The sequence below is a fragment of the Trachurus japonicus genome, chromosome 1 (genome assembly GCF_045865225.1).
Source record: "Trachurus japonicus isolate A0001 chromosome 1, Traja_1.0".
Taxonomy (NCBI): domain Eukaryota; kingdom Metazoa; phylum Chordata; class Actinopteri; order Carangiformes; family Carangidae; genus Trachurus; species Trachurus japonicus.
This window is the reverse complement of record NC_140907.1, coordinates 14,716,951-14,731,496: the sequence shown is the minus strand read 5'-3', so window position 1 is coordinate 14,731,496 and position 14,546 is coordinate 14,716,951. Positions and strand designations below refer to the sequence as shown.

Here is a 14,546-nt window from a genome sequence, read left to right as displayed (position 1 = left end):
ACTACCACTCTACCTCCCTCCCTCCCTCACTCTGCCTCTCTCCCCTGTGTCTATGAAGCCACCACGAATAACTCTATTTTGGAGGATCGTCTCATAAGGCCCGCCCCTCAGACAGGAATTTGATTTACCTGGATTACCACACTTATCGTATGTCACAGGTGTATGAGGTCAGCAGAACATGTTTAAACCAATCAGACTGTCCAACTGGGACTCAAACTTTACATTATTATCGGAGAAACAAGGAAGTTGTGGTGTCACGCAGCCTTAAACTGCCCCCTGTAGGACCAATCACAACACCACCTTATACTTACACAACCTCAGGGGTTGTCAAATGAACTATCTCTGACATTTGTTGGATATGGAGTGATAGCAAGACCATGGCCACATTAAACACACAATGCTACCTATAAAACAAGCACAGTCCCAAAGCCAGAATGTGTTGCGGTTAACACAATAGTGTCTGCTTTACATATTATGTTTTTGTTGCAATGTATTCTGAAATTAAAACACCTTGTCTACAACATACCAGAATTTACAGTCAGATGTATCCCATAAATAGTATGTCCACTGCCTCCATGGACATTTTAATACAAGTGCGACTCCTACACCCTGGAAGCTCCAAAAAGTGAGTGAAATGGATATTACAGATAAAGAAGCATATGTAACGCACAGTCCTGGATTTCAAAAGGGACCCGGCATCTTTTGTGCTATATTCAGATTCTAATCATCTGAAGCTTAATTTCACAGCTCACCAGTACTAAAGATTGGATTTAGTGGGCCAGATGTGCTGATTTATTGAAATAGATAGTCAGGGCCTCATCCAATATTTCCATTACGTCCCTGATGGTATTAACCCAGCATTGTTAGGAAACACGTACACATGGTAACCTACACAGTGAAATAAACTCATTCCGTGTAAAACTGTGACTTCATTTCTTGTACTGTGTCCTCTGTTCATTACCAAGGTGGAAAAGGACAAGGGCAGGGATGCTCAATTTTACTGATCCAGGGATGTTTTTGCTGACTATAGGTTTATACTGCAGGGTTGTTATTTTACTGAGGGGCAAAGCAGGGGTGAGTTATTAATTATTCAGATTAGCCATTTGAAGAACAGCGAGGAGAATGGGTTCAGATCAGACAGAGTCAGAGAAGCTTTCTGCTGCATGCTACCTCCCCTCTTTAACCAGTATCCTTCAGGGGATCGCTGTTGATAGAGTATCTGACAGCAGCCGTGTGTTTAAGAGCCAAGAAACTGGGTCTCCTCTTTGTCTCTACTGTAGCAGATGGATTAAATATACATTTATTGTTCTGTATACCTAATTTTCTAGGTTTAATTGGCATTGAGGGAGTATATGTTGTAAACAATTAACTCTCCTGCTCTCAAAACATCTAAAGAAGTACATTGTAATGCAGACTTGTGTGAAAAATATAGTTTCTTGGGGTTTGATGTGTAACTTTCTGTTCGTTCAAGGTGTCATTTTATTGATTTCCCATCTGGTCAACTCCTGGGGGAATAACCACATGAAAATACAGCGCTTAAGAAGTGTCATCTTTTCACTTATGTCTATGAAATCCTTTTGCTGCCGAAAGGTAACAACTGTATCTATTCACTGAAGCTTCATCAGATTACATTTATTGACATTTACATTCATTTTTATTTCATTTCATTTCCTTCCGTCAGTATGGAAACATCGTCTTCAATGTTAATGTAAGATTACTGAAATCTCATGAGTCAGAAGAGAGATAAAGGAGGAGTTGGAAATTAATTTCAGGAGTGTAAAATTATGAGAAAGATGGATGAGGGAACCTCCACCGTAGAATAGCTCCATCTGCACTGGTGCTGACTAAGATGCGGTTGTTGGAGCAGATCTTGATGCTGGTGATACTGCCACCATGAGCCATCCCTATGTGGGTCACTACACCTCCCATGTAATCCCACACCTTCACTAGTTTGTCATCTCCACCTGCCAGGAAAAGGTGAAAAATGCAACAATACAGTTAGAGAAATCTTAGCAGAGCATGCACTGGGCCAAGGCTCTGAAGAGTTGAAGACACTCACACGTAGCAAAGCATACATTTCTGTCACTAAAAAGTCCTGTTTGAAATAATTATATATACAAAAAAGATAATGTGTCATCTGAATAACACCATCATCACCAAAAAAACAGGGTTAGTTGCAATCTTTATGATGAATGATCATATATCAAAGAAATTCTCTCTCACTTTTGGTTGAATAATATTGATGGGGAAAATCACAAAAAACGATCTGGGTTATCAAGTGGCGGATCGCATAATGGGCCATACCTGTCACAAAATATTTGCCGTCCTGTGAGATGTGCAAGCCGTTGATGGCCCCAGACGGTGAGGCTTCCACTTCTCTGATGGCAGAGCCGTCATACACATCCCAGTAGACCACCTGAGAAAGACAATAACACACAAAGCAACATAATGTAGTTGCAGATGCTGCACGTTCATCATTGGTTTTGTTTGTGGAAGACACAATGTCAAGAGGGAGAGAGACACACATGGTACAGTCATGCTGATATTGTAGAGCCTCCTTTCTTTACTCATACAGTAGATGAGGTGTTAATACTTCATTATACATATTCTGTAATATGCAATATGTGACCTCGAGCTATTACCTTTACTGTGTTATTATTCTTACTCTGTGAGTTAATGAGCAGGTCTATGGTTAGATTCTATGAACCTGTCACACACCACGCCTGAAACTACTGTTTGCTGATTTAAATGAGATATAATCATCTCAAGGGCCTAACAACTGCCGAGGTATCAAGTCTCACAAAAGGCACTTGTTAGCTATAGTTATTTATAGCAGACACTGCAGAAACATCACAGTGCCACACATCAACAAGGGCTCTTTGTAGTTATTTATATGACCACGTTGATAGGATCTTAAAAGCACGGTAAATGAGGGGCCAGATGGATCAGATCATTAAAATCTATCTGAGGTGTCCCGTGTGAACGAGTCTCTAATAAAGTTTAGTGGCACACTTTGTCACTGATCTCAGTCCCGGTGTGTGCTTTAAAGGCCAGGAAGCCATTACAAAGTTAGAAAACACAGAATAAACAGATTGGAAACAGTCCATCAAGTGTTAAAGGCACTACACACCAAATTTAAAAATCCAGTGATTTGAAAATCTATACATAGCCTGACGATGATTATGCCAATACAAAGTATTCAGAAGTTTGCTCTCGACTTAACTTGAATTGAAGTATATGGAGCATGATATATGGTGTAAAAGGAAAAGTTCATGTTACATGGAGCTGCTCGGAATAAACCTAACATTTGTGATAATGGCATCTGAGACAGGATTTCATTTCTCTGCACAGACTCATGTCTGTAATGCATTACAGGAGTAAAAATGTCTCCCACAGACATATCAAATATCATTGGTTATTTTGGAGTGAGGGAGGAACAAAAGTCTCAGCAAAAAAAATGTTATTCATAATTTCAGAGCTGCAAAGTGATTCTCAAAGCAATAAGCTGCCCTTTTAAGCTGCAGGAACATTTCTGTGGGGGTCACTTGAGTCTACAGTGTTGCTCTGTATAAGATTGGCTTATTCAGATAAAATAACTTGCTTATATTAATATTTCCACAAAATAACATTGCAAAAGATAACGGCAGAAAACACCAGAGGGGAAACTGGCTCATTATGAACCCCAAATAGTCTGAATGTAAAGCTAACAGCTGCACAGATTATGCAGTCATCCAGCTGAGGTGTCTGAGTTTGCCAACATCAGACCATTTAAGCAATTTTTACAGCAAACACCAAACAAGTTGCACCTCCAAAAAAACAAGTAGATTCTCTTAGCATATATGAAAACAATAGTGTTCTGTATATCTTCGTGTGACAAGACTTATTGCGACCTCCTTATTCTTCTCCATTTCATCTTCCATCTCTTCCTCTTTGCCACAGTCACGACCTCTCTCTCCTTCCTCATCCCGTTTCAGCAGCTTATTAGAGACTCCCACCTGTGTGAGTTGTCTTGGCCCATCTGTGTTCCCTCCCCCTCAGCCAGGGAAACCGGTCCACAGCCATGACATTGGGCCATCGAGTAAATTAATTATATGTGGCAAGCAACAGCAGGTCAGAGATGTCAGGCCCACTGTTGATACTGTACGACTTGTAACCAAGGAAGACCTGAGTGCAGCCGCCCCAGCAAGAGAAACTGCATCATTAAGGCTCTCCGTTAACAGATGGTAAAACCTGAGAGTGCAATAGGAGAACTTTTAGGAACTCCTGAACCCAACAAACATGAACTCTGAAGGAGACAGATCCTGAAGACTCAGGAGAAGCCTTGCTCCTATCCCTATCAGAGGAGAGGTGGGCAAGGTGCCTGGTGTGAGTGAGACTTGCCCTGTGGTACTAAAGCCTCTGGACATTGTGTGGTTGTCTTGACTGATGCAACCCTGGAAACATATTTCTGATACTGTATGTTGGCCTCTGCCAGGGTTGTCCCTTGTCTCAACTGTGTGATTGTCATGGACAGGGTTTCAAAGGGGAAGCCATAGGGAGGAGGCTCACATCCAGGTTTGGGTGCGTCCCAACTCCCTCCCTTCCAATAGCAAACGATGTGGTATACTGTTGGCTTTGCCTGAGGGTGTAAAGAGAGTGTGAAGTGTTTGGGATGAGGGCCAGCATATCCAAGTCTCCAGGACATTGAAAGTTGTTACGATGCTTCCTTGGTGTCTTCCATTGGGGGTTCCCCCGGGGCACGTCCAACTGGTAGGAAGCCTCAGGCTAGACCCAGAGCACCTTGGAAAGATTATTATAAATCTAATCTGGCCTAGGAACACCCCAGGATGCCCCCTCAGGAACCAAACCTCGGATAAACATCAGGAATATGTGGCTAATAGATCCTTAAAGGTACAGTATGTAAGAAATCTAAAGCAACTGGCCGTAAAATCCTCCTAATATTTCACAGAGACTCAGGAATAATGTTCATATAACATGATGAACTCACCAACAACAATAGTACAGCCAGAGTATTCGCATTAAAAATCTTTTTTTGGAGACGGCAAATCATGTTTATGTTTTGAATTTACATGTTTACATGTTGCGCCACCTAGCCCTCTCTCCTAGTCACGCAGCGTCAGTGGCATTTCAGCCTCAGTCTGCTTCCACTGAGCTGCCACTACGGCAGGGAGAAAAAAACCAGATCGCTGTGTTTTGAATTTGACTGCAGCAACCGTTGTTGGCCACATTCTTACATATTGTACCTTTAAATATTCCCTCAAAATGAGCAACACAAAGTTACTCGTTATCACAGCTTATCACTAAACTCATATACTGCTGCAAGGGTAACATGGAAAGAAGAATCATCACCTTTAACAAAGTCTTCTTTTTTAAAACAACCTCTCCCTGACCCTCCACTCCCCTTTCTCATTTTTTCATCTTTCCCTTCACTCTTTCTTTCAGCTCTATTGGTGTACTCACTCTGAATTTACTCACAGAGGCATGCTGGGGTGTGATGGAGGGTTGGGGTAAGGAGAGGAAAGAGAGAGAGCATTGGTATTTGTTCCTCCAGACAGAGCGCCTCTGTCCTGGGATGAGCAGATGGTGGATCTGGCTGGCACTTGGGTGGCATAGGCACATCCGCAGGAAGGCACGAACACCACAGCACTCTATCTCTATTCTCTAACCCCTTCCATGAATCCCTCCTTCTCTCTCTCTCTCTCTCTCTCTCTCTCTCTCTCTCTCTCTCTCTCAGCACATCCACAGTGCTGTGTTAATTAGCACAACTTGTCCTCACCTCTCAGCATGCAGAGGGGAGGCAACAATATGGGTCTAGTGTACGACTTGGTTCAAGGAGTATGGATGAAGTGCACAATCAAGGAAACAAGCATTTCATTCTGCTAGTGTGAACTCCTGACCTTAGCTAAATATGTAGTGCAGTTGATCATGACATAACAGACATAAAGGGCAGAGTGTTTTTGACATAGTGACGACCGTGTGATTGTGCAAGGTTTCAGTTTTCCTCTGTGCTGATCTGACCAGAGCGACAGGTTTTTCGTTCATGTTCAATGAGAGAAGATTATAAAAACAATAACAGCACAATGAAGACATTCAGGATTATCACTGCTGTGACAATGTCAGTCTCTTTGCACCCTGAGGGATTTTCAGTCATTACAATCACTTCATTTTTCCTGTGAGGCATGACTTGCTGAGCCAAGAATCGAAGGGAACTCTTCACTAACCAACTCTAATGCCAGTGTATACAACCAACCAAGACAAACCAGTCAAAAAAGTAAAGACACAAGGGGGGATTTCTGAGATTACTGGTACTACAGTAGGTGAAAAAGTTAAAGGGGAACTATGCAAGTCCGCTCGCTTTTCCGCTGTTTTGGTTACGCTCCTCTCGCCCATGTGCAGGAGAAAAATCAATAAATGCGAGCGGTGGATAACGTTACATAACATATACGATGTTTGTGTAGTCTTGACCGTCATGAACAAAACATTACGGGTTACGAAGCGCGTTTGTGTCGCAGTGTGCAGAGACGAGAGCTGGGACACCGGGGCGGTGGCCAGGTACTACACTGATGTTGCAAGGTTGGTTTTCAAAGGAAAAAAAAAAGGAAAAAAAGGGGTCTCCCGCACACTGTCCGATCACTTGCAAAAAACTTTAGGTTGGTTTTCAGCCATGAGACGCCAGGTGAAGGCAGAGAGCCTCCGTTGTCACTCGTAACAAGTCGCAAGTCATGTAGTTACACCTCAGTTCACAATTACTCCGGAGCTTTTTAATGAAGTTAAAAATGTAGCATAGCCACGGGAGAAATCCAGCTTAGTTCCTCTTTAAAGGTGTTCAGAAATGGCCGTTTGTCCTGTTTGTCACGTCGAGTTTCCACAAACTGCCGCACAAGTTTCCCCGAGTAAGGAAAACAAATTTGATTGGTCATTATCGAGCGGGCGGGATATTCAATGCCTGGGGCGAGACCGAGCTCGGTGTTGTCTCAGACGTTTGATTGACGGATGACGGATCCAATATCAGTGGCTGATGAATCGTGAGCAGGCTGACGTATAATCCGTGCGTCTGCATTATCCAATGTGAAAAAAAATACCACACTTTCATCCCGGATTTACTCAAAAATAGAATTTTGCACAAAGTTTGGCCTACATCATCTGATAGATGAGTTATTACACTAATGTTAGGACCCACAGTGGGCTCAAATTCAAATTTCTTTTCTTTACAGCTTTAAGTATTGGTGAATTCAAAACGTACCTTTCTGTCAGTGCCACTGGTAATGACCTGGTATTCATCAGAGTGGTAGCACACCGTCCTGAACAGTGTGTTAGCAATCACCATCTGAAGACTCACAAATCTCCTACAGGAGGAGACAGAGGAGAGGAAATGAGAGAGGAGAGAAAGTTTCACAGTAAATATGAAAAATATGAGCTGGAGGTGCTCTCATTGCCCAGTGCAGTTTAATGCAATAATCTTTTTTTTTTATTTCAAGAAAATAAAGTCTCATGGAGCAATCTGTATAATGTAATAAACCACAAAAAATGACTGAATGCATTGCGCACTCATGTGCAATCAAACATGTACACACAGGGTGCCAATATAGATTAATTTAGGCTCTTGTTTAGTATTCTTTTCAACATCTGATTATTAGTAATCTTACCATAAAAGGAAATCCAAGCTACCCTTTAATCCACAGATTTATTCACTGAAGAGGATAGACAGTTAAAAAGCACGACCACCGTCAGAGTTTTTAAAGGTTTTATTCTCCTCACAGAAGAAACCGAAGGATTACAGGATTTTAAGCTTTCTTTATAAAGAATGCACTGGATTTCTTTTTATTCCTTCAGTACTAGCCAGACACCAAGTGTTTCTCTTTCATTACATCTCAGACCGCAAGACAGAGCTCTCTACATTCCACTGCCATTTTCTGTCTGGTGGCTACGCATGTCATCAGCAATTATGAACAGTATTTTTCTGTTGGATTAATGTGATTATTTAATGTTTTGAGTCAAAAAGCATTCAATTCACCTGCTCTCAGCAAAACAAAACCAGTCCAGAGTCAGAAAAGTTAAATCTATGATTTATCCACCTTGAGGTTGTGGGCTGAATTAGATAATGAAGTAGAAGTGAGACACTCACAAGAGAAAATTTTTTCATTAATCATACAAAAAATCTGGCTAGATGTGTGCAGTGTGAAATGTGTGTGTTTATGTTCTCGCCTTGTGCTCTGGAGTTCACAGAAAGTGTTTGGGTAAGCAGATGGGCTACTCACACTATGTCCCAGATGATGCAGGCACCATCAGCGCTGGCCGAAACACACTCTTTGTCATCACTCTTGATTTTAATAGAGGCAACAGTGGCTTTGTGCTCTTTCATGGTCTTCAGCAGCCGATGGCCATTTGGCAGCAGCTCCCACACACGCACCTACAACAGGTGAGCCCAAAGTCATTTAGGCTCACAGGATGTATAATGCTTAATGCATGGGCTGTGTAATTAGAATACTCTCTCATATTCTTTTCAGTGATTTTCAATGCAATCGTGTAATTATGGAGACAAAGTTCTTCCACAGTATGCAGTATTTAAAACAGCAGTTCTTAAATACACAAGTCATCACTTTGGTCTTCTTATATTATCAGTTATGAAATTGGTTGGATGGGTACAAATAGTTAGGTAGGATTGGCAACAGTCAATTTCTGTGTGCATAGATTCTTTAGATGACAAACAGTCCAGAAAAGTGTGTGTTGTGTAGCCAACTGTTTACTATACTTGGAGACTGCTTGTACACTTGCAGACATCTTGCAAAAATTGGGGGGCACTGGTATTATGGTATTAATATTATGATGGTAGACTTTCAATGTGTTGCTTTGCCTTCCTTAAAGAGGACACTGAACACTGCTCCATGTTTAAACATGTGCAGGTTTGAGGTGTATCATGTCAGCTGACCTGTCCCTCTCCTCCTCCACTGATGATTCTCTTGCAGCTCCTAGTGCCAGCGATGGCTGTCACACCCTTACTGTGCGCATGGTGAATGACGAGCATTAGCTGACCACTTTCCGGTGCAAATACACGAATCTTACCATCATCCCAGGCTGAAAGAGAGAGAAATCAATTTAAAATAATTTTAGTGAAAGTTGGTCATTTAAAAAAAAAGTATTGCTGGTTCACACATTACACCAACCAATGGAGAAATGCAATTATGATCAAACTACAGTTTGCACTAAGAATAAAAAAAACTGCTCTTTTGTTGAAAGACTGTTTAGCAGACATCTCTCCCTGACTCTCACCACTGATGATGCTGTGTCCATCAGCCATGAAGTCCAGGGAATTGCAGGTCATGTTAGGTACAGTTATCCGCAGCAGCTCTTTGGGCTTGTCTTTGTGCCATAACCTGATGTCCTCCTCAGAGCAGGTTGCAAATAATTCAGAAGTTCCACTAGCCAAGATACAAAACCAAAAAATGCCTATTAATAATGATAATAACCACGTTTTATAAAATTATGCAACATGAGTTGAAAGCAACTATAAGTGTCCATATAATTATTTACAATATCATTTTGCATTCAATAGATTATCCAAGTGTATGATAGATTTAAAAAGCAGTATGTTTTTTCTGAGCTTATAATAAGATTAACATAGATGAGCATGAAAATGTCACCCTCTAGTGAGCACTATGGGGTACTGAAGTCATGCAATATGAAATATATATGGACTACAGGTTCAAAAATGATCACTTCCAATGTTCATATAAAATTAGGAAAGCCCATCGGCAAAAACACACCACCTGTTTTTATAATACATTACTCAGAAAAGGAAGCATTTGCGATTAGGAAGAAAGCACAGGAAACGCCAGCGAGCAAACATGGTATTACAACATGCTGACTGGCTGAATTACATGTTGTTGTAATTGCTGTTATTAAAATGAAAAACTGTCTGTCACTGTCAGAATCTAAATTCAAAGCAATCCAAGATGAACATAAACACGTTTGCTCGGCTGTAGCCTGTTTTCAGGTGCCACCTCCACCTCATATTAAGCCTGGGAAGATTTGAAATGCATTGATGGTTTGGTTTGACAAAAAGATTGAAAATACTGAATCAGAGAATAGATGCTAATTCAAACTTGAATCATCCTATACATGACTGAACTGATATTTTACTTCATATATTACTGTTAAATATTTCCTTGATGTTATGTAGGGACTGGGCAAAATGCTCTCATGACTTCAACAAAATAGTTTATCTCCAAAATGTAGTAGAAAACAAAACAATAGTTTAAACTTTGTATCATCATAAACGCTGTGCCTCTATCTGTTTTACCTCTAAGGCAAATACATTATTTTACAGCAAGATGGAGTGTAATCCATCTTAATTTCATTTCTCAGATATACACTGGTATGCAACAGTTTAGGCACCACTGATCAAAATTTCTGTTAATGTGAACAGTTAAGCAAGTGAAAGATTAAATGATCTCCAAAAGGCATGAAGTTAATCGATTTAAAGTCATCAGTGACTGATGACTTTAAATCTCTCTCTCTGAAATGTCTGTCTCCCACTTACAAAACAATGGCTACGTCCTTGACAGCACTGCTGTGACTGGTGGATATGAGTTCAGCTTTGAAGCCCATGGAAATGAAGCAGTATATCTGAGCAGCCTCTGTTCCAACAAAGAATTCTTGACTGTCTCCCCTTATAGCAATAGATGTCACACCTTTTTCCAGCTGGACTTCCCTAATGCAAGACAAGAAAAAGATAAAAGAGGGAATAATAGGCACTGTAAAATGAGCATAGAAAAATGTGCTTACATTTACACTGTTAGCCTGGATTAGTATTCATAGTGGGCAAAAAAAAACTTGTGAACTGTTTACATGATGCATTGTTACCAGATTGTAGGACTTACTGAAGAGTTCTGAAGTTAGTCTTGGAACACAGAGCAAAGGTGCCAGATCCAGAACCAACAAGCAGATCTCCAGACTTCAGTATCCTTAGCACATTGACACCCTGGATAGAAAAGGCATCCATTTTTAATTACTGTCATACAAAGTTACTATATAAAATATACAAATAAAATGTCACTTTTCAGAGTGCTAGGGATAATGCATGCAGAATCCTCTATCTACAAAGATCTGGTGAGATTTGTCAGATGTTTATAAGCCATCTGATTTATGTACAGGTAAGTATCATATAATCATAAATCTGCCGCACTTAAAATTTTAAGTATCTGAATAGTAGTGAATGTACATCTGCCCAAAAGGAGAACTTACAGTTGCAGATAAAATTAAATAGATTAGCCTCTAAATTAATTCCCATCAAGAATATATCAGCTCTATATAGACTAACAGGGAGAGTGCAAGTGAGCTGAAATTACCTTCACAGCACCCAATTAAGTTGACCTACCTGACTGTATTTGCTTTTAACTGGACCACAGTCACTCAGAAGCCCAGTCTTCATGTTGATTTTCATGATGTCTCCACTGGTAGTGCCACAGAAAATGAGCTTATCATCCTCTGAGATCTGTGTAATATGACATATGAAAAAAAGAAAAAGAAAAAAACAATAAATCTATTTTCACATCTTTTGGCCCTACAGGCACACAACTACTAGTAATGTTCATAGCGTTGTATCTCCTCAACTGCTTGTACCACCAGTTGTTTGTTCACTTTTGACAAGTCATTTTGTAAACCTCAGATGGATTTCAAAACAAAATGGCATACTAATTAAATGAGCGGAATAAACAAGCTGCTGTGAAGAAAAGACTATTATGGCCTTGTACCTCTAAACATTTCACAATCCTCTTCAGCTTTCCTGTCTGACACTCCGTGGGTCTGATCTTCCTGTTGGGGAGGTCCAGCTCCCAGACTCGCAATGTTCCACTGGCCAAAAAAAGTCAAATGATATTGCAAATGACAGTGCTAGAGACATAGACATACTTATGTGCCTTTATTTTTTATTTTGTAAATTTGCTTTTAAATCTTTTAATAATGTAAAATGTGTGTTCATGGATTGCACTGTTCCAAGACCAGTCACTCACCTCCCAGCAGTAACAAAGATGTTGTCATTTGTGTTTGAGTACTCCAAAGTGAGGCAGTGTCCAGCACTGTGAGCTGAAGCTGGGCTCCCACAAATGGCTTGCTTGGTCTCAATATTCCATATGACTACACTAAAAACACACAGAAGACATACCGTATACTTTATAAGAGAGTATACTGAGGGAATTTACATCATGCATGTTTCCCTCCGAATAAAAAAAACACACAACTTATAGCACCAACAAACCTCACCTGCCATCATCCTGACCTCCAAGTGACACTAGGTATTTTTCATTGGGAGAGAAGGCCAGTGCCTCTACTTTTGCCTTGTGAAGCAACAGCTGAGCATAGATTGTTCGCTGTGCATAGTCCCAGATAATTATTGTAGCCTAGAAAAAGAAACACATACATATTTGTGTTGCCATCCTGTACTTTCAATAAATTCACATGTCAGTAAATGTGGATTAAGTGCAAATGATTTAACTTTGCATAGTTTATAGACGGTATATCTTTAGCTACCTTAAAGCCCATGAAGTTGACTTGTCCAGAGGCAATGTATGATCCGCTTTTGGACACTGAAATGCATGATACATTGTTTGAGTGCCCGTGAAGGAACACCTGCTTGGCATCTTTGATTCTCTTCAAAATGACTGTGCATCCCAGAGGATAGATGAGGTGCTCTCCGTCTGGGTGGACTCTCAATCCAGAGAAGACATGTCCTGATGAAAACCAAGAGTGACATAAAATAAGATCTACGACATGTTTTAAAGACAGAAGAGAAAGACTGTGGTCATGATGGATTGTCTCCTATATCAGATTGTGGATGAGAAGGCAGCAGTTGTGGTATTTCTATATCTTCACGACAGTTGATTCTGAACCCAATTTTAATAACTAATGGTGCGTTCCAGGCAACCCGTAACTCGTATTTTTCCGACCTGTTCCTATGGTTACCCGTTAGAACGTACAGTCAAACTCGTAACTTCCCACCTGTGAACTCGTACTAGATCGATCTACTCCCAGTTCCCAGTTCGTAACTCGTAACTTGCCTGGAACGCTACAAACTCGTAACTGGTGACTTGAAGTCGTGACTTACGGGTTAAAAAGCCTGCCTGGAACGCACCATAAATTTGAACAAAATCAAAATGTCACCAAACCTAAGTTACTTCTACAACCATAAAGAGACATAGAATACACGCAATCTAGCAAAGACAATAAAGTTTGACGCAATATTTACCATTGAACCCGATGACAGCCTCCAGTTCAAGTTGAGACACGTTGTTAGTTTCAGAGTCCATGGCAGAAAATCTGAATAAAATGTGTCGTTTAAAAGTATATTGGCACCACACGGCGTGTTTGCATCAACAAGCGAAGTTTGCCAGAAAAACAAACGTTGGTCATCCCGTATCTATGGTTCCTCAACCAAAACACAAGACGTTACCTAGCAACACTTTGCTGGCCAGTCACTGGTTGGTGAAATGCCCTCGCTGCCTTCACGTGCCGTCGGAAATTAAAACGCTTGCGACTTAAAAACATCTATTTGGCAAGCCAAGTGGATGAAACAAGAGGGGGAAAGTATTAACAAATACAAACCCGAGACACGTTTTGGTGTCTGTAAAGTTTAAAAAAAAACTAAGTTTGAGTGAAAAATGATTCTACCAGGCAACAAATGGCAGAGTGGGTTGCGGCACAATAATAATTAAAAGAAAAAAGCACATACAAAAAACTTCAATAGCTTTTCTTGCTGTAGCTATTACAATGCAGTGTGTTTATTTAAAGGAAGCTACTATTGACTTTGTAGTAACAACACAGTCAGTGGATTACATCAATTAGTCATATTTGGTATGCATTTATATAAATGGAAAAAAGCTGAAAATAACTTTTATATTAGTTTTAATGATACACAGATCCCGCCAGAAGAAAAACTGCTGATGCACTCTACAGTACAAACCACCAAAAGCCACAGCAATCAGTAATCTCCCCACAGGTGCAAGGTAATAATACTCCTGCAACGACAAGCGTAGCATAGGACTCCTCTACATATCATTAACCATCCTCAGAGGGTCCACTTAAAATAATGATGAGTACAAAAAATGTGTAGTTTGACATTTAAAGGTGTACAGAAAAGAAAACTGAATTTGAGCCCACTATGGATTATAAAATTAATATGATAACTCATCTTTCAGACGATGTAGGCCAAACTTTGTGCAAAATTCTATTTTTGAGTAAATCCGGGATTAAAGTGTGTATTTTTTTTTTCACATTGGGTAATGCAGGCGCACGGATTATACGTCAGCCTGTACACGATTCATCAGCCACTGATATTGGATCCGTAATCCGTCATTCAAACGTCTGAGACACGCACACACACACACCGAGCTCGGTCTCGCCCCAAGCTTTGAATATCCCGCCCGCTCGATAACGACCAATCAAATTCATTTTCCTTACTCGGGTAAACTCGTGTTGCAGCTCGTGACAACTCGGCACGACAAACAGGACAAACGGCCATTTCTGTACACCTTTAAGAGCAACTGGCTGAT

General features: G+C 40.5%; 1 protein-coding gene across 1 annotated transcript; it reads right to left on the bottom strand.

Annotated features, from left to right (window-relative positions):
• Positions 1-1,538: 1,538 nt before the first annotated feature.
• Positions 1,539-13,438, bottom strand: cfap52 (cilia and flagella associated protein 52). The gene is made up of 14 exons (XM_085774442.1): positions 13,244-13,438; positions 12,529-12,728; positions 12,262-12,398; positions 12,012-12,140; positions 11,754-11,853; positions 11,378-11,494; positions 10,881-10,981; positions 10,541-10,711; positions 9,271-9,419; positions 8,930-9,075; positions 8,259-8,410; positions 7,244-7,346; positions 2,305-2,416; positions 1,539-1,964 (listed from the first exon to the last, which is right to left on the bottom strand). Exons 1-14 carry the CDS (start codon positions 13,302-13,304, stop codon positions 1,783-1,785), a joined length of 1,860 nt encoding a protein of 619 aa, XP_085630568.1. The 5' UTR covers positions 13,305-13,438; the 3' UTR covers positions 1,539-1,782.
• Positions 13,439-14,546: the final 1,108 nt, after the last annotated feature.

Bases quoted from the DNA above. Each gene is read 5' to 3' on its own strand.
- cfap52 (XM_085774442.1), bottom strand. From the start codon at position 13,304: ATGGACTCTGAAACTAACAACGTGTCTCAACTTGAACTGGAGGCTGTC. The intron at 10,982-11,377 runs GTAGGTCAACTT...TTTTCTATCCAG, and splicing joins TTAAAAGCAAATACAGTCAG to GGTGTCAATGTGCTAAGGAT. The intron at 9,076-9,270 runs GTGAGAGTCAGG...TCTCTCTTTCAG, and splicing joins TGGACACAGCATCATCAGTG to CCTGGGATGATGGTAAGATT.